Raw genomic sequence first — 20,253 nt, 5'->3', positions numbered from 1 at the left:
TGGTCAAGTGTCAAATGAGAGATATGGCCTATATAGAGTGTGTGTGATTTGGAAGGGGGTTCCAGAGTAAATAGATTAAATTGGTTTGTGAAGACTTCTTAGAAACAGGCACACATTAATGGTCATTATTAATTTGGAGTGTTTTATTACCTTAGTTTTAGCCAAGAGCCAATACAAGGAAATGGCTCTCCATTGCCCATAGACTGCAGAATGAGCCCTTGGAGTGGATGGTCACAGTGTGATCCTTGCCTCAGACAAATGGTAAGTATTCATCTACATTTCTCCCAACTTCCCCTCATGGATACTATATTCCTTGCATCTCCAGGGAAATGGCTGTGAGGCAGCAGACCCCCAAACTAAGTTTCAACCCAAAAAGAGAGATATTCATGTGTAGATAAGTGGTTAACTGTATGTTGTGCAGTATACTTAATGAACATGGTGAGACCTCATCTTTGGCATGAGAGACTGCAATAGCTAGACTGCAAAGTTTTACTTTAAGTTACTCAGTAACTGCTTCTACTTCTCTCTTACAATCATTGAGTCATTTGGGCTCCAGAGGCAGCAGCACTGGGGCTTTACAAAGTCTAACCTTTCCAGCTGATCTTGCGCAGTTTCGCTCAAGGACCATCGAAGTCTTTGGACAATTTAATGGGAAAAGTTGCCTGGATGCTCTGGGAGATAGACAGCAGTGTGTGCCCACCCAGCCTTGTGAGGAGGTCAGGGACAACTGCGGAAACGACTTTGAGTGCAATACAGGTAATCCTTGTGCTCCAATTTCTCACTGTGGGTTTCTATGCTTGCTCATTAGCAAAGAGAATTAAACATGCTTTTTTTTTTTTTTTTTTTAGAAATTTATTGGTTGCTCAAAACATTACATTGATCTTGACACATCATATATCATACATTTAAACATGCTTTTTATTCCAAATGTGATAGTGTCCCTAACAACATTGATATGTCCTGTGCAAAGAAATTCAACACATTTGGCAGAGTGTCTTTCCTGATTTTGACTGCAGGCAGATGCATAAAGAGGCGGCTTTTGTGCAATGGTGACAATGACTGCGGAGACTTTTCAGATGAGGATGATTGTGACAGTGATCCCCGTCCACCCTGCCGTGACCGAGTGGTGGAAGAGTCTGAGCTGGCACGAACGGCTGGCTATGGGTCTGTATTTATGCTTTTTCCAGATGACTAGAAGTGAAGGCAATCTCCAACACTCTCGCTGGGATACAGTGAAAGAATGATTTGTATGAAGGACACAGTTGCTGCAACTTTTGGCTCTGTACCTTTAAAAAATATATTTAGCCTGGAAATGTGTTGAAAGTAGAAGGTACTTTGGCTAAACTGCCTGCCTCAGGAGGGCTCTGTAAATGGATTCAACTATCAGAATATTACTTCTCAATCCAGAGGGAGATGAAATTTTGGAAAATCAACTTGACTTGACACGTTAACCTTTAGAACTGAGTAGCCAGTAGTAGGTCTGGTAACTCCGTGAAAGCATTTGAATTCTCAACAAGGCTGTCTTTCATTAGAACTACTCTTGGAACAATACCTGATAATAAGTTCTCAAGAGATTCTGGCATTCTGAGAGTGTCACTCATTTTCCCTACAGAATATTGAGACTGAACAGGTGACTGTAAGCTCTAAGGGAAGTCTTGGAGTTTAGAGCTCAGGAATATATACAATAGAAACTATTCTGTGCTCCAAGAATTGGAATAATGACACAGATCTGAGGCTCTATTCTGTTCCAGAGTCAGAGGGCATTCCTGAGTGTCCCTGACACAGTCTCCCTTAGTTGCCCTGAGCTGGGTGAATCTGTCCCTGACAAGACATAGTTGCTCTCCCACCCAGCAGTGCATCGACAGAGGTTTCCTGGCTATGTTTCACCCTCTGTAATGCAGTGTGTCTCTTTATCCTCATGAATCCAGGGCCTGGTTCATAGTAAATGAATTAAATGAAATTAAATTCCATTATAAATACTTGGTATGTAGATAAGTGAATTAATTAAAAATAAAAATCTGTATATAAGCATTTTCTGAAATACTGGCAGTTGATAACAGTTAAGACTGAAACAGAGTTCCTTGTAAGAAATTCAAGGTCAGACCTCTAGAGCTTCAATGAGGATACTAGAGAAAAGAAAATGGAGGAATTGGTAAGAGTGAGGCTGACAGAGGGATTAAGACAGGGGTTATCAATGAGGGGTGATTTCCCCACCCACACACCCCAGGAGACATCCAACAGTATCTAGAGACCATTTTAGTTGTCAGAACTTGGAGGAGATTGGGGTGAGTGCTGCTGACTGGTAGGTGACTACTGGTGGGTAGTGACCAGAGTATTGCAGAACATCCTACCGTGCACCGGACAGCTCAACCCCAAATGTCAATTAGAAATCCTACACCAAAGTGCTTGGCACTTCCTAAGATAAAGTCTCTATATCAGGTTTGGCTAAAGTAAAAAAGAAGAAACTTCTTTTTTTAACAAAATTAAGAACAGAACTCCAGAATACCAAGAGTTAGGCACTAGAGAAGACATGTCGCATACCTTCGATCCACTTCATAAAACGTGTCCAAGCAGCCTCAAATATTACCCACAGCGCCACTGGCCCTTAGCCTACAGGTGGGGACCTTGAATCACGTGCATTTTCTCAGAGCCTCATAGCAAATGGCAGTCAGTTTTATAGATTTTGTCCAAAACCTTACAGCCCAATCACTGTGCATTTAAATGAGCCTCAACTCTTTCTGCTGCTCCCCTTGGGGAGACATTGTGAGTCCATGCTGAAAACCCACTACTATTTTATTTTGCTTTATTTGGGATCCAAGAAACAGTTTTCTTCCTAAACAAAAGAGTTTGAAACAGGGAATTACATGTGCTATTTATTTTCACTCAATGCAAATTTATTTTTGTCTTATAGGAAAAAAAAATACAGAATTTTTGGTCCACTTAGCTGAAAAACAATCATTTGTAATCTATTGGTTTCCTTTGTTCAAGGAATAGAAAAATGTGTTACATAGCTTTTGCCAGGGAGTTTCATAATGATGAATCCCGGAGAGCAAGGAATCCTTAAATACCTTGTGCTTTACCAGGGTCCTGGCTGGTGTTGGGGACAGTCACAGGGCTGAGACTTCAAGGCATAGGGGGTGGGGCCCCAGCTCTTGGAAAGGACAGCAGCAGATGTGAAAAATGAGGAAGCTGGATAGTCCATCAGCATTTTTTATTAAATTCCCCATTACCATGAGTAAAAACCTATAACAAATTTAGTCTTCATAAGACCTATTTTTCAGTACAATTTTCATTTGTATATTATTTTGAACTTTTCAAAGTATATTGTATCTCTGTGGCTTTTCATAATAATCTTGTGAGATTGTTAGAGGAGATATAATAATCATTTTATAAATAAGAACTAAATGAAATAATTGAGGCCATTTGGCTAGTTTTTTAGTGAACTAAAACCCAACTTTCTCTGACTCATATAAAATTATTGTTTTCCATCAAGCCACCCACCCTTTCCTTCTCTCCATGATCCCCCCACATTTCTTCCATATCATTATAAAGTCTATAAGTCAATAAGTTTTCTGCAAAGCAAAACTAACCTTTAAAAATTAAACTCCTTAAGGAGTTATCTATTATCCAAATATTTGTATTAAGAATATAGGAGATTAATATAAACTACTAATTAATATTTAAGAAGAGGTCAAAGCAGCATGCTGTGTTATACTCATAATAATCTTCAGGGGCTGGGGCTATATCTCAGTGGCAGAGCACTTGCCTAGCATATGTGAAGCACTGGGTTTGATCCTTAACAGCACATTAAAAAACTAAACAAATAAAATGAAGGTATTCTGTCCATCTACAGCTACGGAATATTTAAATAATAGTACTCTTCAAAATGATTAATATTCCATATTTATTTACTATAAGTCTTTGTTTTTCTCATTCACAGATATAGACTGTATGAGAAATAGAAGCCATGGGAGTAAACACCCTGATATATAAGCAATGTGCTTATAAATTGTTTCTACATACTTTAGTCTAGAAATCTTCAACGAAACCTATCAACGGGCACATACAGTCAGATTCGTTTATGCCGGAAAGTCACAGCACGTGAGCTAATTAGTTAATTTCTATTTTTTCATTTGAAGGACTCTCATTTGAATAACCATGCTAGGAGAGTTCAGTTGTATCAGGAAGGACAGAGGAGCTTAGGGAAATCTTCCAACCCATCTTGCATTCATCAAAAGATATAAATCCAAACCAGCTGCCAATGATGTACAATATGCAAGGAATTACTTTTTGTGTGTGTGATCTAAGCACTGCACCACTTCTGTAAAGGGAGCTTTCTCATTAATTCACCTGGCAACTTGGAACTGCCTGTGGTTCTCCACGCAGGTGTGAAAACAGGCATTGCTAAATGCTGCCAAAAAACACGTGGTTTTTTTTGTTATTATTATTTCCCAGGTGATGACTTCCTTTTCATGAGACGTTTTCATGTTTCTTGGCAGAAAAAAAAAAAAAAATTGGCTCATTCTGGAGTAGACTTGCCGTCTCTGTAGTAGTGGAATCCAGTCAAAAGTTTGTGAAACATCTCCTTAGTTGTGCTTCAGATTGTGTCTCAGCTTTATTGTAGCTTTCCAAGTGGATCCAGCCAACTGGTCAGCTTGCTGTTCTATAAAATAACCCTCAGACTAGCGTGTGCCTATCGTGAGTGCACCAAACTTTCCAAGGGGGAGACAGGTACATTTTAGGTATTAATTATTAAACCAATCTGCTATAGTAAATCCTCAACTTCCACATGAACATTTCTTCATGAGATTAATAAGTCAGACGATTGAACTATATTCAAATTGTCAAGCTCATTCTCCTTCTTGACTCTTTTTACATTTATCTCCTACTTTCCCAAAGCAGAGTATATACAATTTTACTACAAGGTGGAAAACCTAAGGTATGACTCCAGATGTAGGTACTCAATTGGAATTTAATGCTTTGGGAATTGAATGGTGTTCATTTTTGTTTGTTTGTTTGTTTGCTTGTTTGTTTTAGCATCAGTGTTGAAAGATGTCCTAAATGAATGTCAGCTAATGGACTACAAAAATGATTTTGGTAAAAGACCATTCTGTATATATATATTTTTTTGGTATATAACTCAGAAATCCAAAGAATTGAGTGAGATTTCTCTAACAAAATTCCTTCTATTCTTATAGAAGTGTATCAGCTATTACACCTGTAAAAATGGAAAGGAAGAATAAAATTGTTGCTGAAGTCTGTCTCTTCCAGGAACTTAAGTAATCTTCACCTATGGGTGCAGAAACTAATTTATTGGTTTGAAAAGAAGCCATGTTTATTTCACTGAGATAACTTTCCAATAAAATTTCACTGTGTTTAGTAATTTAGAAAATTTTAGTATACTTATATATACTATTAAGGATGAAGAAATTTGTAAATATTTAGACTCTAGGGTCAAAGGATGTTTAATACTTTAAAATTCCAACTAATATATCTTTTGGTAGAGAAAGTATGACAGGGTGACCAATAAAAATGTTTTAAGCATAAACTGTATTACATTCTGTGGGGAATGAAAAAGAAATAAAAAATTTAAAAATCAAGAAAAAAAAGAGGGACACAGAGGATATAAGAAATCTCTGTACTCTCTGTTCATTTTTTTTTCTGAAAAATTTAAACTGCTCTAAAAATAATCTACTTTTTTAAAGAAAAAGAATACAACAAAATACTATGAAATTCTTTTGAAGTAGAAAATATTGTAAATACTTACCAAATGCTGGAAATTTTATCCTTTGCAACTATTTTAAGCTAAAGATGAAAAATCTCAGATGTCATGCTAAGAAGGTGCAAGAAAACATAGCTTATCAGAAAATATTCTTTTCTACAGTATGCAAACAGAAAACCTAAAGAACACAATCCCAAACACCCCAGGCATTCCCACTGCTTATCCTATTCCGCCTGTCCTCTTAGCCCCATTCCAGTGCACACACCTTTTAGAGCCCAAACCAAATCCTCTTTATGTAAAACTCTTTTTATGACTTTCCCATGATGATCTCTTCCTCTTGGAAAACTGGATTTATGCAGCACTTACCTTTGCCACTCCTTTGGACCAAGTATATCCTTCCTGATATTATTTTTTTTTTCAAATATGTGATTGTATGTCCAAATTCCCAGCTTCAAATTCCCAACTTCATGACAGTGGAGACTGTGCATTAGTTGTCTTAATATCACCCTGTGTATTACAAACACAATACAGCACACAGGCTAATTTCATTATTTGCTAAAAGTGAAGAGATGCAGTGTTTGGGTTTGTTTGTTTGTTTGTCTGTTTGTTTTAAAGCAGGTACATGGGAGGGTAGAGTTCTCTATCAAACAAAGATGTAGTTGAGGTTCTGGGAAGAAAATACATAGTATTTCTTTCCATAGTTTTATGTCTTTGAGTTGGAGGAATTGTATCAAAACCTCAGTAAAACAAAAATAAGAATTAATTGCTCACAAAATGTGGCTTGATGGGCAGCTCTGCCTCAAGCCACAGTGGCTAGGGTGGCTTGTGTCTCCCTGAGGTTTTGACAGACTGGAGCTGCTGAGTAGCTAGGCTGAAACTGCAGCAACTGTCCATCAGAACTCCTTTTCCAGTTAATGGCACAAATACAACAAAGTAAAAAGAAACAAAGGAAGCATCTTTATGCCAGGCTTCCAAATGGTCCTCTAGTACTTTCAACTACATGCTATTGGCCAAAGCATGTCACATGGCTAAGCACAAAGCCAGGGAAGAGGGACCTGCTCTTGGCACATCGTAATGCCTTGACAAGGATATAGATGTAGGGATGGATCAAAACTTAGGACTAAATGTTGACCTGTCATAAGGGACAAAATGTCAAAGCAAACCAGGTTTATAATTTTTTTTCTGTTATTCAAGATAATAGTACTAGTTTGGGGCACTATATTAGAACTTTAGGGTTATAATTTTTGCCAGGAAAGGTAATTTTGGTGCAACAGGTAGTAAAAGATGGTTAACTTAATCTATACCTCAGTCTTGAAAAAGATATTCACTTATCAGTTCCTTAACTTGCTTTCCACTGAAGTTGAGCCACAATGCTTGTTTCCTTGTCGATTCAAATTGGCTAAAAATGTGCTATTCATGTGAAAATGTTTTTAACTAATCCACTGACAATAAGATGTTCTTTCAACTATTCTTGCATTAGCAATGGGTTTATAGTCAGTGATTCACACTTCAACAAATTGCTCTTGAAACCAATGTGCAGATTTATAATCCAGCTCAAGGGAGTTGGGAATGTAGTCCAGGGAAGTGGACAAGTTTATGCTTTTATGCTAAGGTGAGTTATGGTATGAGGACCAAACCTCATTGGGCCTCCCTGACTCGAGGCCATTTATTCCAAACAAAGCCAGACAGCAACACTGTGCCCCTGCAACTAACAAAGCAGAACTTCAGAAAGAACCATTTCTTGTACATATATTGTTTTTAAGCCTCCATATCAAACAACTATTTTTAAAAGCTAAACAAGATTCCTATTTATCAATTAAAGCTTTCCAAATAAAAATATTCTGCTGGGAAGAAAAATGGAACTTTTAAGAAGGCCTTGCTGGACGCTGAGATTTCTATGTTCATCTTGGAAAGTATAATGGGAATAATATATGCCTGAGGGAAATGAGGCTCTTGACCAGCAATGAGACAGCTGGAGGAAAAGGCTTAAATTTAAAGAGAATAAGGAGAGAGAGAAAGAACCCCAATGTTGATTCATAGACAAAAAATTACATGCACATGTTTTACTGTCCCCCTGAGATGCTCTGTTCTCAGATAATTTAAATAGTTGGTATTACAGCGTCAGTTCCTGGTTCACTGAGGGAGGTTAGGTAAGAGTTACAGCAGTGGAGCTCGGATTCCAGGAGCCAGATGGTCCCATGTGCCCTGCTTATTGCATTTCCTTCTTTGTGCTCTAAATCGTGCCCTAGTTGCCAAAGAGTTTAGAAGGCCCTCCTAAGGTATGCTTTCTTTCTGCCAGAAACACAGAGCTGAGGTGAACAGGCTCTTTCTGCTATTTCGGAATCCACTGCACACATCTTGGGTGACAGGGAGACAACCCAAAGCTGTCTCACAAACAGCCAGGGAGGGCTACCTTGCATCCGATGTGGTGTTCGCACACCTGACTGACACTACTCTGTTTATTCTCAGAATCAACATTTTAGGGATGGATCCCTTAACCACACCTTTCGACAACGAGTTCTACAATGGACTCTGCGACAGGGTTCGGGATGGAAACACTTTGACCTACTACCGAAGACCCTGGAATGTGGCTTCTTTGGCCTATGAAGTGAGTCTCTCCTCAGGAGAAAACATAGTTCAGCTGAAATTTGCTTTAATAAATTTAATACTAGTCTGGGTGAGAAATCCAATAGACACCTAAGATCCGTTTGAAGAAAAGGAGATGTAGCTTGCATCTCACTAGAAACACACGGTAGTCTATAATCAGTCTTCAGTGACATTCACTTAGTGATAAAGATTTGGCAAATACTCAGACTCCCTAACAAGAATAAGATAAGATTTGAAAGGACTCAAAATTAAATTAGTGCTGACTTAACTAGTGATCGCACTCCTTCCATGCTACTTAAGTTTTTCTCTTTTTTTGCTAGTTCCCATGCCCATAGAAACTGATTTTTTACATGTGTTTTCCTTCAGTATTGCTCTATGTGGAGAATGCTTAAATGAGTGGCTATTTTCATTAATTTCAAACTTCTCTATGTCTTGTAAAAATATTACTTAAAATGGTTTTTGCCTTATGTAATGGCATTTCAAGTGTATTACATACTTTAAAGTCACCTAATTTTCTAGAACCTTCCATAAACTGTCCCCTTTCCCCATTCAAAGAAATCATATTTATCACCTTTAGAGATGTCTTCTTTGATTCCAGTAAGATACAATAAATAATAATAGTTAACTTATTCTAAAGTTAACAGGCTAAAAGAATCTGTCACTTTAAATGATCTCCTAAGTCAAGAAGACCTGTAATATCCACTTTATTTTTATAAAGCTCTTAGTATTGATGTCAGTCACACCAGTTTGTAATATATATTAAATATATATTTAATATATATTACAATAAATGTGGTCAATATTCATTAAACAAATGTGGTCAATATTCATTTTTCAAAAACAATATTATAAATTAATTACTACCTAGTGCATGGGGATTAATGCACTGCTTAGGTTAAGATCCTCATAATCTGATCATTTCACCTCCAAACTTTCTTTCATTGTTCCACACAGGAGCTTTTGGGGACAAATCACATCTAAACCATAACAATGGGTGAGTTATTAAAAAAGAGAGAGATATGTCTTGCCTCACAATTCTGGAGGCACAAGGTCAAGGCCCACATCCTGGGCATTCCATTGTAATGATCTTACTCATCACCAAAGGCCCATTCTCTAAACACCATACTCTGATTATGCTTCTGCCACTTAATTCTCACAATGGGGACTGAATTTCCACATATGAAAACTTGGGAAGCACATTTGAGCAATATCCAATCCATAGTACCTCCATACCTGACTGTAGACAAGTTGGCAAAGAATATCTTAATTCAAACTTTTATTTTTTAAGTAGGTTTTTTAGTTTAGGTTTTTCTTTTATATGTGTGTGTGTGTGTGTGTGTGTATTTGTTGTTGTTGTTGATAGACCTTTATTTTATTTATGTATTTATATGTGGTGCTGAGAATCAAACCCAGTGCCTCACACATGCCAGCCAAGTGCACTACCGCTGAGCCACAACCCTAGCCCGGAGTTTAGGTTTTTCTTTATGCAAAATGCATAAAAAATCAAAACATCCAAATGATAAAAAGATGATGCTAGGACAAGTAAGACTGCTGCCTCCCTTGATGCCCACTTCAGGTTTTCTCCTGTACAGGCAGGTACTGTGGTTTTTACCTACTTTTTTTCTTGTTTTTTTTTTTTGTTGTTGTTGTTGTTGTTTTTTTTTTGATGTTGTTTTTGTTTTATTTTTGGTACCAGAGATGGAACCCAAAGGTGCTTAACCACAAAGCCACATCCCCAACCTTTTTAAAATATATATTTTATTTTGAGACAGGGTCTCTCTAAGTTGCTTAAAGTCTCTCTATGTTGCTGAGGCTGACTTTAAATTTGGGATCCTCCTGTCTCAGCCTCCAGAGCCACAGGGATTATAGATGTGTGCCACCACATCCAGCTCTTGTTATTTTAAATGCAAAAAAAAGCATTTTTTTTCTGACAGGGATTAGTGAATAAAGTTCAGAAGAACAATTTTCAAAGCCAGGAAGCTCAGGGCTCATGTCCTAGCCTTTCTTAAATTCATTAATGTGTAAAATACTTTAAGCTGTGCTTGGCCCATAAGCTTTGAGTGTTATCTTAATTCTTTCATTTAGTTTTACCCACAAATGGGAGTATACAAGTATCTCTTCTGCTACTTGCTTTTTTATTTAATATTATTTTTAGTTGTAGTTGGACACGATACCTTTATTTATTTATTTATTTATTTATTTATTTATTGTTATGTGGTGCTGAGGATGGAACCCAGTTCCTCGCTCATGCTAGGTGAGCTCTGTACTGGTGAGCCACAACCCCAGCCCTGCTATTGCTTTTTAATTATTAATATGTTAGCTTTTGATGCTGGACACAGTGGCAATCACCTATAATTCTAGTGGCATGGGAAGCTGAGGCAGGAGGATAGCAAGTTCAATGCCGGACTCAGCCATTTAGCAAGACCCTAAGAAATTGAGTGGGACCCTGTCTCAAAAATAATTTTTTTTAAAGGCTGGGGATATGGCTCAATGGTTAAGTTAAAAAAAATAAGATACTAGCTTTTGACAACTTCTTATATTCTATATCTTCATGTGGATTATCTCACTGAATCCTCATGACAACTTTTGGGCTAGGAATGAGTATCCCTGTCTCCAGACTAGAAATCTGACTAAGCACAGAGGGGTTACTGTGAAATGTCCTCAAAGACACAAAGCCTGCATTTGCACTCCAGAAACCTGGCTCCAGCACCTTCCCTCTCAGCTCCTTTCCTCTACTACATTTCTAATAATTGCTTGATTTTATTTTATTTTATTTTTGGCTCTCGCTTTTGTTTTGCGTCTTGTTTCTAGTAACACATTGTTATGCTCTCACAGACCAAAGTTGATAAAAATTTGAGAACGGAAAATTTTGAAGAAGAGATTCAAGTATTCAAAAGCATTCTCCAACAGAAGACATCAAGTTTCAATGCAGATATCTCACTGAAATTTACACTCACTGAAGCAATTAAAAATGCTGCAGTTGAGGAAACCTCTCAGGAAACAAACTCCTCAAATCGCAAAAATACCAGGAATAGTTTTCAACTTTCATATTTGAAAGCTGAAGCTTATCAGAAGTTGTTGTCATACTCTTCAAAGAAGGTAAGACCCTACATTTAATATAGAGAATATAATGCAGTATATTTCTAACTAACCAAGCCCCCTCTTCTAATTGTAAGTTTTTAGAGCAGATAAAGATGATAAGAGAGGAAAAACAAAACAACAACAAAACAAATTGCATCAGATGTTCAAATAGGTAGTCAGATCTCAGGAAGAATGATACCAACTGGAGAAAACTGATGGGATCTTGAACAGGAGTTGGTGGACCAGATGTCTGGCCATGAGCAGAGGTGTTACGAGAACTCAGAGCAGACGTTTTGACTGACAACTGTGGTAACAGACCTTTTGATTTATACATCTGTTGCAATTACAAGGAAAGATTGTGCTTAGGAATTCTGGCTGCATTACAATGCCTTAAAACAATGACTGAGTACTTACCACAAAGTGTGTCTCTAAAGTAATGATGCCCGGAAATTTTCATGTTGCACGTGAAATTGGTCTATTGACATTGTAATCATACCTTTAATATGAGACTTTGAGAATCTGTTTGTTTTTATACTCCAGCCAGATTTCAAAGTCAGCTTCAACACCTTTAGGATGAAATGTAAAATGTTCTTTTTGTAATCAGTATGATGCTAACAAAATGCTCATCCTTCCTTTCATGATATCACAGTCATCTTTTTAGATATCCCTTCCCCACATTAAAGTAATCACAATAATAATGATAATTCACTATTGGGGTTGTAATTGTTGTGCATGGGCCTGTACATAGCCTCTATTTTCACATGGATACCCATCCAAAGTGTATAGTTGGAAATATTTTAAATTATCAGTAAATACTTAATTGTAGATTTATATGGCCAGGCCCTGTCCCAGGTACTGAGAATACTTCTATAAATCACAGTGACAGGGATTCTTGTCCTCATGCAGCTGAACGTTTAGCAGAGGGAGACAGCCAAAATTGATAAATATGACAGCAAACAAAGAAAGCTGTTCTAGTCAGATCTGACACTTCTATGATGAAAATACCTGACAGGAGCAATGTTAAGGAGGAAAAGTTTATTTGGGGGACTCATGGTTTCAAAGGAATCAGTCTATAGGCAGCTGACTCCATTCCTGGGGGCTGAAGGCGAGGTGGAAGTGGGATGTGCAGGAAAGCAGCTCAAGACACCACGTCAGGAAGCAGATAGAGACTAAGCTCAGCTCCACCACATATGTACCCCAAAGCCATGCTCCTAATGACCCTCCTCCTCCAACCACATCCCACCTGCCTGCAGTTACCACTCAGTTAATCCCATCAGATTGATCATCTCACCTCTAAACTTCCTTGCATTGCCGCACACGTGTGCTTTTGAGGGACACCTCACATCCGCACCATATCAGAAGCTATATAGTATTTTGAAAGTGATAAGTGCTATGAAAAAAAGGAACATTAGAGTCACATAGGGGAAATCAGGAGCACCTAGCAAGTGATAGTATTAAAAAGAAAGCTCAAGGCAAGTCTCACAGAGGAGATGAAATCTGGGCAAAGATTTGAAGGAGAGGAAATAGCCAAGCAGTTAGATGTGGGATACGTATTTGGAAGAAGAAATTGTTGGGGATAAGTGGCTAAGGTAGAAAAATTCCAATGTGATAACTTGGTCAGATTGCACTGGGAAGAGGAAAGATTGGAGAGGTCCCCTTGAATCAGATCATGATGGGTCCCAAAGTCCATTGTAAAGGATGTTTTTTTCTCCATGAGACATGAGACAGGTCACTGAAAAGTTCTAAATTGATCATTGAGATCATTTGTGACCTTGACAAGAGAAGTTTTGCCTTAGAGCACAGCATGATTGAATTAGACTTAAGAGAAACTTGGAAGAGGGGAATTGGAAATAGTATAGAAAACTTTTTCAAGGAATTTTGCATTGAACAAGGGCCAAAAAATGGGTAGCAGTCACTCAGGCAAATGAAGTCAAGAGAATTTTTGTTGTTTTTTAAGCCAGAAGGAGTAATAGCATATTGGGAATGAAGTGACTGAAACCTATCTTTGAAATATATTGAACCCAAGAACATCATATGTCTGACTCCAAATCCTAAAATAGACTTCTTAGTTTTAGCAACTGCATAAAAGAATCCAAGTTCACTTTGTGCACTCCATTAAGAATTATTATGCAAGTCAGAAGATGAAGAGATTCTATGACTTCAAACATATGGAGCAAGTTCCTGTAATTTTTTTTTTGTTAGAGGCTGACCCACCCACCCTCTGACTCCAAAAGTTAAGTTATGTGTGCAATGCCCTTTGGAACACAGAGTTTGTTGCAATGTCCATATACATCAAGATACATATTTTAAAATAAATAAAATGTTTTCAACACCCACAGTGACAGCAAAACCTCAAAAGACCCACCTGTAAAATAATGAATGTCAATTATAGTTTAGTTTTGCCTGGGCCAGGCTCAGACATTGATTCACACAGTTTAGTGTCTTAGTTTTGTCTTGGAAATTGAAGCCGTAATTCCTGGTCCTGGGAACACTGAACTCTCAAATTGTTTAGGCCAGCTTAAGATTTGTAGTTTAAAACATTGTCTTCCCTATCTGTCATTAATGATTGGGAGAACATAGTAGATGGAACAGAGAGACCATAGACCTACATTTTTAGTAAAGATGCTGTCACAGACTATTTGTGTGATTTGCAGCAAATAACTTGATGTTATTCAGTCAATGTCTTTTTATCTGCAAAATAAAAAAAAATGTGTTTTATATATAGTGTATACATTTCCTTCCATTTTAAACATTTTAAAGTCAACTTAGGTATAATTTACATGTAATAAAATGTAAAGATTTAAATGTGTAGTTACAGAAGTTTTGATTATTGTATACTTATTCACAGTCATGAAGAAGATAAAGAACATATATCTCCAAACAAGATACAGAATATAACTATCACCACAAAAAAATTCCATAATGCCCTTCATAGCCAATTTCCTACTGATTCAAGTGGCAAGTACTGACCAGATTTCTCTGACTATAGCTTAATTTTTCCTGTTCTAGAACTTTATAGAAATGTCGTCATACAGTCTAAATTCCGTTGGGTATGACTTCTTTCACTCAAAATGATATTTTCAGACTTACATAGTCTATGTGTCAATAGTTGGTTCCTTGTTATTGCTGACTAGTATTCCATTGTGTGAACATGCTACAATTTGATCATCAACTCCTTGGTCCATTGACATTTGAGCTGTTTCCAATTTTAAGCTATTCTGGACTAATGTTGCTATGAAATTCATATACATGTCTTTTTGTAAAAAATGTATTTACTGATCTTAGGTATGTATAAAAAAATAGAATTGCTACTTGTAGGGTCGATGTGTATTTAACTTTATGAAAAATGCTAAACTGGTCTCCAAAGTGGCTCTATCATTTTACACTTGGACCACCAAGGTAGGAGAGTTCCAGTTGCTATACATTCTCATCGGCAGTTGGTATTAATGGCGTTTTAAGTTCAGCTATTCTCATGGTCACTGTTAAAAACTTTGTTCTGGTGAAAGTTCTAGATTTTGTGATTTACTTGAAGTAATTGTGATAAAGCTCATATTTCTCTTCCTCGACTGATCTATAACAAAGGAAAAAATGTTTCTGCGTGTGAAAGGAGTGATTGATCTGGGTCGATTTCTGATGAGAAATCGGAATGTCATGCTGACAACGACTTTCCTAGATGACATAAAAGCTCTGCCAACTACCTATGAGAAGGGAGAATATTTTGGATTTTTGGAAACCTATGGAACCCACTACAGCAGCTCTGGGTCTCTAGGAGGACTCTATGAGGTCATATATGTTTTGAATAAAGCTTCCATGAAGGAGAAAGGTATGCCTAGATATATAATTCTGACTACAAATGCCATATTGACTAAATATTTTTTCTTCTACTAAACTCTTTCAATAGATAAAGTCTTTAAAATCTCTTCTCCTTTGAGAGAATTCTCTTCTATCTTTTGGCACCTAAAGTCCTATAAAACAGCAAATTGACTTCTACCTTGAATAATTTGATTTCTCTTGCACTAGGCAGAAACACTACTCATAGAGATACCAAATTGTAATTCAATTTAAGACCTATTATATGGAATGATACTTTTAGTGAAATGTTTTTCAAAAGGTGAAAGAAGGTAGAAGCATGATTTATTTCCTCTTTAGTAGGCTGGTTCAGTTTATGCATGATGATTATCTTCCAAAGTATTCTTCAGTGTTGGAAGGAAAATATTGTTCTAAATTTTCTCCAGAGGGAAAGAAAGAAACAATGTTATCATATAACTCTAACATCTTAAAGCAAGAATGGAAATTCGATTTACCTCATACAATGATAATTTAATCATATTGTGGTGTTTGCATGAGGTCCATGTTGAGTAGATTTCTGGCCACACATGAAACTGTGGAAAAGGGGCCATAATTGATCATCAGTGTGTGTCACAGGTACAGGAGAGCTCTGTGCATAGTTCCCACCCTGGCCTCTATGTTCATCTAAGCCTTTTAAGAATAAAGTTGATGAACTACATGTAGCAATATGAGCCTCTAGTCCCAGATACTCAGGAAGTGGAGGCAGTGAGATCCTATCTCATAAAAAAATAAATAAAATTTAAAAATAAAGTAAATACATAGTGATTATGTGCCGCAGTCCGGCTGCAGCAAAATAACCGGGGGGTGACTAGCAACTTGTGTACATTGATACAGCAGGAGTGGGAGCCGTTTATTGTAGGACAGGAGGGGTATATATACATTCCACACAGCTTATCTTAATTAGCATAAACTAGATACAGCAGTCAAATAAGTAACTGGCGTTACTTCACAAACCACTCCCTCTGGCAAAATGCCAGGCGCCATCTTGACTTGTTTACAGACCCTAACAATTATGTTAATGAATTTTAATTTTATTTTGTGAATGATAAGGACTAGGTATGAATATTTCTTAAGGAGGTGATAGATGCCAGCATATCTCTCTCCAGCTTCACCATTATTGGGTGTCTCTTAGGAGGCAAGTGCCATTCAGAACCCTACAGGGCCAGCGAGTCAAGATGTTAAGTATCAAGAAAAGAGTAGGATGCAACTGTGATCTACAGCTTGACACTCACTCCACAGCCAGGGAACACTGTATGGATGAAAAACACTTGGCAAGGCCAGAGTCAATGAGTTTGAGGATGGTCTTGGGCAGATAGAAGGCTCCCCAGGGGTAGTGGACTATGAGGCTGTTTGATTTACACTACTGATTGAATCCACAGTACTGTGAGGTCTCTAGGAGCTCCATCTGCTGAGATATATTAACAGAGATATCACCTGGGAAAGTGCATGGGAGGACTGCCTCTTAAGCAATTTGAAGAGAACAGTTCTGCAGGGATGATCCAAACATAAAGAACCTTCAGAGCCTTTCACCCCCCCCCCCTACTTTTTTTGGTGAAAAATCTTTATAAGTTAAAATCTTTAATTCTTGACTACTCAGAGCATCCAGGGACTTCTAATTCCCTCCTGGCCTTAGTAGATAGGACCTTCAGGTCAATCCTAGTCCCCTAGATTAGGAAGTCATCTTCCTCAATGCTCCAGTGACAGCGCCTGGGGAAGAGCCACATCCCCACCTCAGTCCAGGGCATCTGGGCATGACAGAGTCCACTGCTGAGGCAGAGAATCTAAGCCCTTTGGAGTCCTAGCTGTTTTCACCCTTCAGAATCAGTGTTCTCAAGCCTTGTTAGGGCAAGGATGCAAGTCTAGAATTCCATACTTCTGGCATTGTTTTCCATTTTTATTCTCCATCTTCCCTGACCACAGGAAACGCTACCTGATAATTCTTAAGTTCTTTGCTAATTGGGGGTACAGCAGAAATATTTGTGAGAATTAAATTAGTTAATGCATAGAAATGCTTGGAACGAGTCCAGGCATGAACCTTATATACAAACAGAGATATGAAAAATCGTGGTATATATGTGTATTAAGAATTTTAATGCAAAAAAGTACATATATAATGACATAAATTGACATGAACATACTTTATATAAAGAAATATGAAAAATTGTGCTCTACATGTGTAATAAGGATTGTAGTGCCTTCCACTGTTGTCGTGTATTTTAAAAAACAATAAAATCAATTAAAAAAAAAGAATTCAATACATTTTAGACATCATTGTCCCCCTTCCATGGTCTTAGACAGAAAGAATTTTAATATAACTACCTGTCTGACCCATGTCCTTTTAAGAAAGTGGTAAACTTAGTATGTCCTTCTCTTCTAAGTTGATGAGTAAAGTCAAAAGGGAGGCTACAAGATTCTAATACAAGAACAAAGCACATCAGATGTGAAGTAATGATTGCATTTGAGTGAGGTAATGATGTCCAGGAATCTAGGTTAGTACATTTCTTACAGAACAGCATAGCAAAATTAGGATTTATTTGTGATGTTGATAGACATTATGTAATAATTTTCAAATAAATACATAAAACAGATGTTGAACTAGAAGACATAAAGAGATGCCTCGGGTATAATCTGGATTTCTCTCTACATACCCCTGGAACTTCCGAAGGACTCGAAGTCTCGGCACAAATTAATAAAACTGATTGTTTAAAGAACCATAATGGTAAAACTGGTAAGTATGGCCAAACTTACTAGGTTTAAGAAAGCCAAAGAAAGAACACTGCTCTTTCACAATGAGCCTTTTTTATTGTCTACCTTCTTTATTTAGAAAACTAAAAGTACTCAAGTACCATTTTACCTTTACAGTGGTTTCTGAACCACTATAAACATAATGACCCATGGACATGCATTTGTCACTGTCCCTTTGTGCAGTGCACAGGTCTAGAGGGTGTCATTCACACTGAACATAATGTATATTTCTGTATTTGTAGGGGCAATGCTAGAGAACCAGTGGTAGAAAATTTCTTTAAGCACTCCCCCAACAATTTAATAAAAGGTTTTAACATCAGTAAAGAAGGCCAGAACCATCTCCCCAAATGCACTTTCTACTGGACTTGAAATCCCTAATCCATTCAACATCAAAATCGTGCACAACTTTTTGAAGTTGCAAATACTTTTAGTGTAAATATTACTCTCTGTTATTTATTGTTAGCAGAATTACAGACATGAGAGGTGATGGAATTCTCAACTCTCACTCGATTCAGAAGTGACTGAGGACATTTTTAGAGTATAAATGCTTGAGATCTATCTTTAGAGGAACAACTGGTAGTAAGAAGATTCAAGGGGGCAAGGCTGATATTTTCAAATCACATGCCATCATTTCTATATTTGGCCCTGGAACTAACTGTGTAATCTTGGGCAGGTCATTCTACCTCTCCAAGTGTCAGGTTTTTTCATCCATAAAAATGAGGAAGGATAAACAAGAACATCTTACAATTTCTTTTTAGTTCTAAACTTTGCAACTATAAGAGTCACACAGCTTTGTTAAAAGTGCTCCCATCTACAGAGAGATTGAGGGAGAGACAGGTAGGATTCTGGGATTGAAAGAAAATTTGCTTTCTGCATTACTCTGTTTTAGACTCTTCAGTTTCATTTTAATATTAACATTGTTTAAAGCAAGACTATACAAAATGCAATTATGAAGGTGTGTTTGAAACAAAAATACATAGTACACCCAAAATCACGTAAAGTTCTCATGTGTATATATGTAATGTGATGAGCTGTGAATTAATGTATCTAGATCATCAGTACCATTTTTATTTTAAAAAAAAGAAAGATGATTAAAGTCAATCATCATTCAAAGATGATTAAAGTCTATATACTAATTAGCTAATGCATAGAAATGCTTGGAACGAGTCCAGGCATGTACTCGTTCACAGGATTCCAAATGCACCTCCTCAAGCTCTCCTTCTCTCCTCAGTAAACATCACCAGCGACAACCTTATAGATGATGTTATTTCTTTCATAAGAGGAGGAACAAGAAAATCTGCATTTGAACTGAAACAAAAGCTTCTCAAAGGAGCTAAGACCATCGATGTGACTGACTTTGAAAATTGGGCCTCTTCCCTGAGTGATGCTCCGGTGCTCATTAGTCAAAAAGTAAGGGATGTTTGTTTTCAAATAGATTGTGTCATTTTTTAAATTAAATGTTACAGTTGGCTCAGGTGAACAGGTGATTCCATCAGAAAGAGATGTGGGTCTTCAAACACACGCATGTCATCCTGGAGAGAGGCATGACAGAGAATCTGAATTCCTGTCTGCCCCTTGTTAGATGTATGCTACTTCTGACTTCTACAACACTGAATTCTTCAGACTTCCATGTTTTAAATAAGATTTTCTGTATTCAGTTTATAGCACAGACAAAATAGGCACCAAAAAAAAAAAAAAAAATAGTTATTTCTTTGCTGTCTGTCCGTGATTGACACTTGCCTTCTCTTGGCATCACATGACCACGGAACAGCTCATTTATGGGGAGTTATCATGAGAGAAATGTTCAGAAGTTCTCCAAGAAAATGAGAGCAAGGGAAAGCAATTTTTATAGTCAGGGAATCCTTACCTTTCTCCCTCTCTCTCTCTTTCTCCCTCCCCCTTCTCCCTCCTCCCCTCCCTCCCCCTCCCTCTTCCCCTCCCTCTCCCTCTCACATTTTTGAATCAAAGTCCTGTGATGTTGCCCACACTGATCTCAAACTCCTGAGCTTGAGATCTTCTTGCCTCAACCTCCTGAGTAGCCAGGACTAGAGGCTCACCCTGCCTCAACCTTGACTGTAACAGTCTTCAACTTATAAACCTTTAGGAGTTCAGTCTTGTGTTTATTCCTAAGAACAATAAATCCTGTTCTGTTGTAAAGATATAAATGCTAATGTTAGTTAACCTCATCTCTCTCTTCCCAAACTAATTAAAATGGGTGTGGTGGGTGGGAGTGTGTGTGTGTGTGTGTG

At 37.5% G+C, this 20,253-nt stretch overlaps 1 protein-coding gene across 1 annotated transcript in view; it reads left to right on the top strand.

The window, feature by feature from the left end:
* The first annotated feature begins 210 nt into the window (after nt 1–210).
* Nucleotides 211–20,253, top strand: part of C9 (complement C9) — a 29,881-nt gene continuing 9,838 nt past the window's right edge. The window contains exons 1-8 of the mRNA XM_076857703.1: nt 211–261; nt 612–756; nt 1,017–1,164; nt 8,192–8,330; nt 11,165–11,428; nt 14,993–15,233; nt 17,847–17,987; nt 19,236–19,414. Coding sequence (XP_076713818.1) covers nt 211–261; nt 612–756; nt 1,017–1,164; nt 8,192–8,330; nt 11,165–11,428; nt 14,993–15,233; nt 17,847–17,987; nt 19,236–19,414 — 1,308 coding nt within the window. The remainder of the gene's footprint in view (nt 262–611; nt 757–1,016; nt 1,165–8,191; nt 8,331–11,164; nt 11,429–14,992; nt 15,234–17,846; nt 17,988–19,235; nt 19,415–20,253) is intronic.

The sequence above is a fragment of the Callospermophilus lateralis genome, chromosome 5, assembly GCF_048772815.1.
Source record: "Callospermophilus lateralis isolate mCalLat2 chromosome 5, mCalLat2.hap1, whole genome shotgun sequence".
In the NCBI taxonomy this organism is placed as follows: Eukaryota; Metazoa; Chordata; class Mammalia; order Rodentia; family Sciuridae; genus Callospermophilus; species Callospermophilus lateralis.
This window is presented reverse-complemented; position numbering and strand designations above follow the sequence as displayed.